The sequence below is a fragment of the Silene latifolia genome, chromosome 3 (assembly GCF_048544455.1).
Source record: "Silene latifolia isolate original U9 population chromosome 3, ASM4854445v1, whole genome shotgun sequence".
In the NCBI taxonomy this organism is placed as follows: domain Eukaryota; kingdom Viridiplantae; phylum Streptophyta; class Magnoliopsida; order Caryophyllales; family Caryophyllaceae; genus Silene; species Silene latifolia.
In genome coordinates this window covers 8,504,668-8,514,673 of record NC_133528.1, presented here as the reverse complement: position 1 = coordinate 8,514,673, position 10,006 = coordinate 8,504,668, and the positions used below count along the sequence as shown (strand labels likewise).

Genomic DNA, 10,006 nt, shown 5'->3' with positions numbered 1-10,006 from the left:
CGGAAACCGAAGCCCGTACTCCAAATGTCGCATGTATACGCCGGTATGGCCCGGCGGAGGGCAACAGACGGCCTGGCCCTCCTCAGGGATAACAATCTTGTATCCCCTGCCAAAGAAGAAGTGACCCTCGAAAAATTTCTCACCAGAACAACTGGCAAACTTATGTGTCCAAGCTCGGTCAACGCGTAACTTGCAGACCTCACCGTGATCCATAACGTACCGCCTCACCTCTTTGGGGCGAGCCTCTTCAGCATCATCACCAAAGTCGTCTGCGTCATCATCGACATCAGAATCATCCTCCCATGCCTCCAAAATCCGAGGGTCGACTTCAGGAGAAGGAGACCTAGGGCCCCCAGGCACATCAAGACGCGACGGGGAACTCTCCGGCACAGAAGTGCTAGTCCCGGCGTCAGCAGAAGACATAATAGCAATAATTGTTTAACAAAATAAAGAGAAGAAGTTTGTTTGTTTACCTTGAAGAAAAACACTCGCCGGAGTAACAACTGATAAAATTAGAAGACAAAGAAACCTTTGAAAGTTTAGAGAGGAAAAATTTTGGAGAATGAAATTGGTGACCAATTTCACGGAGTAACTGCCCTATTTATAGGGAAAAGCCCATGAAGAAGGACCAATCGAGAGAATGACCCATGAAGCGTCAACCAATCAGCGTGCAGACACGTGTCGGACATGCAACCACGGGATGTCAATCGTTGCAACAGTTAGACGTCAATCAATGCAACAGTGACCAAGCGTCTTCAACACGCCTATTCATATCTCCTTGCCTATTCACCTTCCTCAACAAATTCCCAAGCATCTGCTCTCCGCCGGCCACATAATCAACCAAGCAACGAGCGCGGCGGGGCAATCAAAAACAACCGCACACTTAATCCTGGTCGGCCGCGTCACTTTCTTTTCCACATCGGATGCCCTTTACACATCCATGTGGAGGGGGATATGGTACGGCCTAAGAAAGACCAGGCCGAGGTAAAAGAAGCCGCCGCAGAAGAAGCCGATCTGAAAAAATTTTCCGCAAATTACTTACGCAGAATATACGCTCAAGCATACATCGAGCCCATACCACGGCATGACTACGGCTGGGGCAAATTGATGGGGCATATTCTGCACCGCCGACCAAGTCAACATATTGAGCAAGGTCAAAGATATCCACAAAGTCAACGACTTAGACCCTAGCCGATCGACCCATCGGCTGTCGGGGTCTCGGCATGACAACTGCCGCCAAATGGACACATACCCGCGTACTCACATCCAAGACCCCTCGGCGGTGAGTCAACAGGGCCCGCCGGCCTGCCATAGGTCCCTCGGCCGAGGGGTAGATCAGTCTTTCCACCTGCTAGCCACTTGGCCACTACGTGACAAAAGGTGAAAGCCTATAAATACTCCTCAACCTTCATTGAGGAAAGGATCCAACTAATCCACAACTAAACCTAAATACACTATTCATCTGGTAATATCCTCCTTATCTCTCTACAATACACATTCAGCCAAGTAACAACTTATCTCTTAAGTTTACTGACTTGAGCGTCGGAGTGAGTACGCTTGACACAAAGCCAAGCCCTCAGTTCGTTCATTGTTGCAGGAGAGGCCGTGAGGAACGATTAAGACCAAAGGAGAATCCAACTCAAGACATCATTCAACAAGCCACGAGTGGTAACTATACTTGCTCTGGAATTACACCCGGAACAGTTAGCATGGTCGAACTAACTAACGCCAAGCAAGAGGAAGAAGAGCCCGTCATCGACTTCATAAACCCCTGGCGAGCACTAAGCTTAGAATGCAAGGATCGTCTCTCGGAAATTTCAGCAGTGGAGATATGCATCCAAGGCATGAACTTGGACTTGGTTTATATTCTTCAAGGAAATAAACCAAGGACATTTCAAGAATTGGCGACTCGAGCTCATGATATGGAGATCACAGTTGCAGGTCATGGGGGCAAACTTTTCCGCCACTAAAAATCAATGCAAGAAATGGAGGATTCCCAATAAACTACGACCCCCATCACAACTACACCTTGGTGATGCAGAAACTCAAGGTCAATCCTCCAATCCAAGATAAAGCCTTCATCAAATAATGGGGGCAAAGAAGAAGTCCGAGCTCCTAAGCACGAGCCTAAACTGCGCAAAAAAAAATTCAACAAAAAAAAACAAATTGAGTTTAGTTTTAGAAATTGTTAATTTGATAGTTAATTCTAGCATTTACGACACCTAGTTTTCGCGCATCAGCATCTCGTCATCATTTACCCGTCAACGAGCTAAGATTAGTCAGTTAGTTTTGTTATAGACGGATATATCCGTATATAGCTAAAGACGGGTCAAATAGTTTGAAAGTGGTGACATTTTTTGTCCCCACTACCTCACTTTTTGCTTATTCTATTAGGAATGTGGTATTATATTTGTTCCGTTTTTAGACGAATATATATGTGCCGTCTATAATGAGATTTTGTGAAGATTATTTAAACCATATGCAAAAGTAGAAAAGCATGCATTTACGTAACTCGTGACATGTATAGCATCCATCCACATCATAATTCATGGGCTCATGGCCCCATGCAGATAAAATGTGTGGATAACATACTAGATTTTTGGAAAGAGAATAATAGACCAAATGATATCACTGCTGACGTTAACAACAACCAGTCCACCCTATCACACATCACATATTTTGCCAACAGACCATCTTACTTGTGAGTTACTCTCTCCATTCAACTCCATTTTGCAAATTTCTATTTTGCGCAAACGTGATAAAAAAAACTTATAAAGTGGAGTTGAATGGAGGGAGTATGAGTTATTACCGGCAGAAGCTTGTCCACCATCCTCTTATAGCCTTTCTTCAAGTTATAGCTTAGGAGAAGTAACAAACTTGTGATGAAATAGTGTCATTATAGCTGAAAATTTCCATTTTGCCAATTAAGGCACCAACGACTCTACGAGTATAATCCTATATAACATGGTATGTTAAACTAGTACGTATCAAAATTAATAATCCAACCCTACTCTTGGACACAATGTCAACAAAATTGAATTACAATTATATTTGAATTATAATTATGTGAACTGAGCTGATTTACAATTATGTAACAACTAAATTTTATGAACTTAAATTTAACTAAATTGGACGTAAATTAAATCTTATAAAACATGACTTTATTTCAACCAGGTCACTTGTTTATCGTTTCATTTTCCTTACATAAGAGATACTTTGAATATTTTAAGAATTGGGATTGCTAGTCGATATCCTATATATATAATATGTCTAGCAAAAAAGTTGTATGTTAATCTCTTGACAAAAATTTAATCAGGCCACTGAAATATTCAAAAACTAAATATATATGACATAATTATTGAATTTTGTTCAGATAAAAGATTGTACGTGTGCCGTGCCTAGACTACTTTGATCATTGAAATAACGCAAAGCGCAATTGATTCATGTTGTGTACGCGTGTTAGAGTATAAAAGCTTAGTTGGTCTTACTTAAGATAATTATATGATCTAGCGATCTTATTTACATTTATCGAAACGTTACTTATATTTATGATTGACCTGATAATTTATGGTAAAATTAATGGAATTTATCAATGTCATATACTCATATGGGTCCAATATTTAAATGTTATAGAGTACTCTCTTCGTCTCAATGAATAGTTTACGTTTACTTTATTTTCTGTATTGCGATATGGGTCATGGGATTCTAAATTGTACCAATCAACCCAAACTAATTAAGCTTGTGATTTGTGGATAATGGAAGTTTTCTAGAATGCCAATGTCTTTTTCAGTACTATCCGTCTATCGAATTGGGATCCTCTCCATTTCCTAAAAGAAATGGAGGGTCCATTTCTCTCTCACAAAACCATTTTATATTGGTTTTCTCATTTTATATGCTTTTTCCTTTATTTTCCGTACTAAAAGATGAACCGTTGGATCGCGGCGAAATAGAATCTACACCGTTTAAAGGAAATGGCCCCTCCATTTCTTTTAGGAAATGGAGAGAATCCCAACTCCCGTCTATCCATGCAATTACGTGCGAAAAAAAAATAATACTTGATGTATGACTTCTTATGGTTGAATGCCTTTAATTGATGATGTGAACACAAGGACAATTGAAATTGAACTACACCTAAAAATTTCTAACTTTCCCTTGGATGATCCTACAAAAATAAAGGTCCATCTACAAAATCATTGGAAATTGAAAATAAAAAAATTCAATATGTTTTAGATTGACCTTGACATCTAACTATACCTTAAAATGTTTCAAAATGTCATTTTACATTGTTCTACAATATTACATTTGACTTATTAGCCATCGACTGAAGATGAAAAAGAAAAAGAAAAACTCATTTAGATATGTTTTGTGTTATGTATTTTACATATTGATCAAGGCATTCCATTAATTAATTAATAATAGGAAAATGATAAATACCTCTAAGAGCTGTATTTATCGAGTTAAAAGAGGAAATAAATCCTTAATATATATATATATATATATATATATATATATATATATATATATATTACATTGATTAATACCAAGGATGTCTTAGTCTAGTGGTTAAGACGGAGGTATTGTGGACAATAGGTCCCAGGTTCGAATCCCCCCTCCCCCTTATTGTAATGCGACCATGTGCGCGCTTCGTGAGACCAAAAAAAAAAAAAAAAAAAAAATATTACATTGATTAATGTGTAATCAAACCTCAATTCCTAAATTAATACCATCCTAAATTAATACCAAATTTGGAAGGTATTAAATGCGTAAATACAACCCTAATAATATGATTTATCTAAAAGTATTAAGATCTTACCTAAGATATTTATAAGGAGTATAATTGTCTCAAATGAGAACTTAAAAGTAAGTGTACTTATCGCATGTTATGATTATATCAATTTATGTTATGTTTGGTCTTTCTTAAAATGTTTTAAAACTTTTCAAACTTCCTATTATTTCTAGAAACTGGTTTCTCTTTTCCATTTTATATTTCATCTTATATCCTATTATCCCTCTTTGTGAGTTGTGAGTTGTGACACATCATTAGTTTAATAAAAATGACCGAGTACAATTTTATTTTATGAGAAATGATAATAGATACAAGATGAGATACGTAAACAACAAATAATCTGAATTCTGATTTCCACCTCGATCTATATTAATTCAGTTGTATAAACCGTCAGAAGTTAAGACAATCGTCTTAGATTATGGATTGTCCTAACAAGCCATAGGCATAAAATTCTAGAATATCGACACTAGCTAACAAAAATATAAACTTCACACAAAAAGATAACAAGTGTCAAGTGGGGGACATATATAATAAGAGGAAACAGGACTAATAAATACGTTCAATTGATCGATTATTATTGCCTTCATTCCCTTCACTATATAAAGGCCACGTTTCTCCATTAATCCACAACACCAAAATAATAGTACTCCGTATTCAACTCTATCACCTTACTTGCCTCTTCCACAATTTTTCATAAAACTCATCTTTTAATTAAAAAAATTATAAAAAACCCAATAAATATGATGAAAATATATTGTGGTAGTGCGATAATAATATCATTTGTTGGATTAATTTTGATATGGGCATGGAAATTACTAAATTGGGCATGGTTAAAGCCCAAAAAGCTTGAGAAACAACTTAGAGAACAAGGGCTTAATGGTAATTCATATAGGCCTTTGTATGGTGATTTGAAGGATAACTTCAAAATGCGTGATGAAGCAAGAGAAAAACCAATACCTTTTACTAATGATTATATTACTCGTGTTCTTCCTTTTCTTCATCAACATGTTGCCAAATATGGTTAGTGTTTTTTAAATCTTTATTTTGGTTAATAAAGCGTCACCGAATAGTATGGACTGAATTTAAATATCTGCCTCTCATATGCCATGCATTTGTGTAGGGTCCATTAATTTAGCTGTATGTTTTATTGGTGTAGTTAATCCGGTTTAGTCCGGATTCAATCCGATTAGGACCAACCACTAGGGCAGTAAAGCTCTTTCTCAAGAGCCGTGTTTTAACACTGCTGCATTTCCCCAGTACGTGCTCGAACACGAGATTTCTTATAGAGCTAGAACAACATCTTGCTAGTTGATTAAAGTGCTCGTAAAAAGCGGACATATTGTATGTATGAGTGTGGTACCATGATTATTTATTATCAATTGGTAGCGTCATTTCATTTTCAATTTCATAATTGTCCTTTATTTATCTTCTTCGTGTTGATGGTCACAATCTTATGACCTCTCAGAGCCTCCTCCCAAGTGTCCCTCCCACTTGCTCCTTGTGAGAGGTCATAAGTTTGTGACGGAATAGTGCTGTCCGTATTAGGTATTGGGTTGCAGAGTTTTTAGTGAAGAATTGAGCAACACCGTGCCTTTTAAACTACTACTATTAAGTTGACGTAAGCTATGATGTCATGTAATATCTCATAAATTATCAGGTAAACTACATACCATGGCCTTATAATAGTTGTACGACTAAAACTTAGGAGAGACGGTCTTTCAATAAGTTACTGAGAGACCAACTTTTCGTACTCTTTTATTTGTATTTCGTGACCCTTTTGTTGTTGATCGTAACATAGTAATTTCGTACCTATTTTCATAATAAATGTACCCATTTTATCTATAATACAGAGTAATGATTTGTACCTATTTTATTACCTTTCGTATCACTTTCTCTTAAAATTGTAAAATAGTCTCTCAATAAGTTTATTGAAAGACCGTGTCTCGGTAGACTTACTACTTACTCTAGTTGTACAAGGCATATAGAACTATCATCATCATCAAATAAGGTGTAAAATATACGGTATTATAAGGTTGTTTTACACTAGCGGTCTTATAGGATAATTAGAATTCTAATACATAAATATGCTAGTACGAGTAGTAACAAATCCGTATTCATATGTTTAATTTAGAGAATTTAGCGTTCATTAGATGTACAATTATTACACAAATTCTCTATTATGATCTTGATGCATTATCTATTGATTTAATGTTATCAATTATCATGAAGAGTATGTATGAAGAATTGTAATTGGAAGCATCTCAACATCTACTCATTAGTGTTATTTGACCTATTCATTAATTTCTAAATGTTTATTGATTCTAGTGTTTGTTGACCTTGTTTGTATGCTTTAATCATTGATGTTGTGGTAACCAAAGGGTTATAGCTATCTTACTCACGTACCTGTGTTCGACACTTAATATTCGGATATTAGGGAACTCTTCAAGTTAAAAACATATTTTTGATATTTCATAAAATTGTGGCACTTTTCTAGTCAAAACCATCCAAATTTTTCAGAAAATAGTTGAATGGTGGTCCTTTACTAGATCTTTAGGTTGTATGTAAAATGGTGGAGCTAGGGAGGGGCTAGCAGGGGCAGTTGCCTCTGTTGGAGAACGGATATTCAAAGGCTTTAGTAATAAGAAAACTTAACTTTTTTTGAGTTTCTGTTATACCATTACACGTTTGCTCCCGTTGAAATTTTTTGCCCCCTCCGAGTCCAAATCTTAACTCTGCCACTGTGTATGTTCTTCGCTAATCATATTAATTAGAGAATACGGAGTATTATGCAAAGGTCGGCCAAGTGAACATTGACTTACATGGTTGCAGGTCAAAATTGCTTTACATGGCTGGGCCCTGTTCCGACTATAAACATTACTCAACCGGAGCTAATAAGAGAGGTCTTTACTAGGATAAACGAGTTTCAGAAGGCGAGAACAAACCCGCTTATCCGATTACTTGTCCCTGGTCTTGTTAGTCTTGAGGGCGAGAAATGGGCAATGCATAGGAAGCTTATTAACCCTGCATTCCATATGGAGAAGTTAAAGGTATACCTTATTCCCCTGATTTTGTATAGCTGTTTTTCCAGCGGTTTTTGATTCTAAAATGCTTCGTCAATTTCCGTTGCAGCTTATGCTACCAGCTTTCCGTGCTAGTGTTACAGAATTGACCGATAAATGGGAAAATTCAATGTCTGAAACCGGTTCTAGTGAGTTAGATGTCTGGCCGGATATTACGAACCTAACTGCAGATGTTATTTCTCGAGCTGCGTTTGGTAGTAGCTTTGAGGAGGGAAGACGGATATTTGAACTTCTCAAGGAACAAACTCAGATGACTATACGCCTCTTTCAATCTTTTTATATACCCGGATGGAAGTAAGTTAAAACGAATCATCACATTCTATTCTTCTCGTCATATTGTCGTTTGTAAATTACGCTAAAATTGATATGGTGTTTACATGTGGTTTTAGATATGTGCCAACAAAGAATAACAGGCAAATGAAAAAGATCAATGAGGACATCCAAGGTTTACTAAAAGGAATAATCGACAAGAGGAAGAAGGCGATGGATGCCGGGGAAGCGGCTAAAAATGACTTGTTGGGGATATTAATGGAATCGAATATCAAGGAGACTCGATTAAGCCAAAGCCATGGGAATAACAAGCGTCTTTTAATGAGTTTCAGGGATATGATCGATGAGTGTAAGTTATTCTACTTTGCGGGTCAGGAGACCACTTCTGTGTTGCTTGTGTGGACGATGATTTTGTTGAGCAAGCATCAAGATTGGCAAATGAAAGCTCGAGAAGAAATTTTGTCTGTATTTGGACAAAACCTACCGGATGTTGATGGCGTAAACCATCTGAAATCGGTGAGTTATGGTTCAAAATTCCCCCTTTTTGATATCCCTATTGTGATGGCGTAAACCATCTGAAATCGGTGATTTTGTTGAGCAAGCATCAAGCTTGTCTCATTGAAGACGGGCATGCGTCACAAGCTGTAGACGGATAGTGCCCCTCTCACAGTATCACAAGTGGGAGGGTAAGTGGGGTGCTCCATTTAATTCCCACCTGATTTGCCACTTGCATATTGTGAGAGATGCATTATCCGTCTTCAGCTTCTGACGATAGTAAACGTCTTCAATGAGAATTTGTGTTACCCTATACCCATGCTGTCGTAAACACTTTGGCGCCTCATTTTAGCATAACGATCGAGTTTGACTTACTAATTACTGAAATATTCTGTTGTTTGACATAGGTGACGATGATACTATACGAAGTGTTGAGATTATATCCTCCATTGCTCGCAGTTTCTCGAAGAATATATGATCAAGATACAATGCTTTGTAATAACCTCTGTGTGCCAGAAGGTGCTATGGTGAGCCTGTCGATATACCAAGTACATCACGATCCCAAACTTTGGGGTGACGATGTGAATGAATTCAAACCAGATAGATTTTCAGAAGGTATTTTGAAAGCGACCAAGGGAAACCTATCATTCTTCCCATTTATAGGAGGGCCAAGAATATGCATTGGCCAAAATTTTGCCCTGGTTGAAGCTAAGATAGCTCTGGCAATGCTTTTGCAGCGGTTTTCATTCGAGCTTTCACCATCTTACACTCATGCTCCTACCACTTCTGTGACTCTCCAACCCCAGTATGGAGCTCATCTCATTGTTCGCCGTCTTTGAAGACTGTGCAACTCAGCTTATTCTACGTCGTGTTTGAGGATATGCAGTACTGCGATTAGTATTACATAGTTCGGACTTGTTCGGAGTACTAGAAATTACAGGGTACGGAGTAATGGAGTATTATATAGTTGGGAGTACTAGTCATTTGTTTACTTGTATTATTGTAGAATGTATTAGTCATTTGTTTATCTATCCATTTGTACTTGTTAGTTATTTACCTTTGATTCCAATACTCTTTACAAATAATTAACAAAACGTAGATAAATGATCGAGACGGAGGGAGTAATTGGAAGCATCTCAAGTCTCAACATCTATTATGTGACCTCTTCATTCATTTGAGTTTTCCCAATATATATTTATAAGATGTTAACGGGAGTGTTTGGTAAACGGCATATTGACCGATTTTTAGCATATTTAAGGGTTTTAGCATGTTGACCAGTCAATATGATAATTTTAGTGTTTGGCAAAAAGCATATTGAAACAACATATTTGGGGTCAATATGCTGTTTTACAATATGCTGCTTACCCGAGCATAT

General features: G+C 37.3%; 1 protein-coding gene across 1 annotated transcript; it reads left to right on the top strand.

The window, feature by feature from the left end:
- The first annotated feature begins 5,414 nt into the window (after positions 1–5,414).
- Positions 5,415–9,765, top strand: LOC141647064 (cytochrome P450 72A397-like). The gene is made up of 5 exons (XM_074455096.1): positions 5,415–5,806; positions 7,616–7,833; positions 7,916–8,160; positions 8,256–8,652; positions 9,039–9,765. Exons 1-5 carry the CDS (start codon positions 5,527–5,529, stop codon positions 9,468–9,470), a joined length of 1,572 nt encoding a protein of 523 aa, XP_074311197.1. The 5' UTR covers positions 5,415–5,526; the 3' UTR covers positions 9,471–9,765.
- Positions 9,766–10,006: the final 241 nt, after the last annotated feature.

What these genes read in the sequence shown, in the direction of transcription:
- LOC141647064 (XM_074455096.1), top strand. Translation starts at nt 5,527, where the DNA reads ATGATGAAAATATATTGTGGTAGTGCGATAATAATATCATTTGTTGGA. An exon ending in TCAACATGTTGCCAAATATG is followed by an intron (nt 5,807 to 7,615) that starts GTTAGTGTTTTT and finishes ACATGGTTGCAG; the next exon opens with GTCAAAATTGCTTTACATGG. An exon ending in GCGTAAACCATCTGAAATCG is followed by an intron (nt 8,653 to 9,038) that starts GTGAGTTATGGT and finishes TGTTTGACATAG; the next exon opens with GTGACGATGATACTATACGA.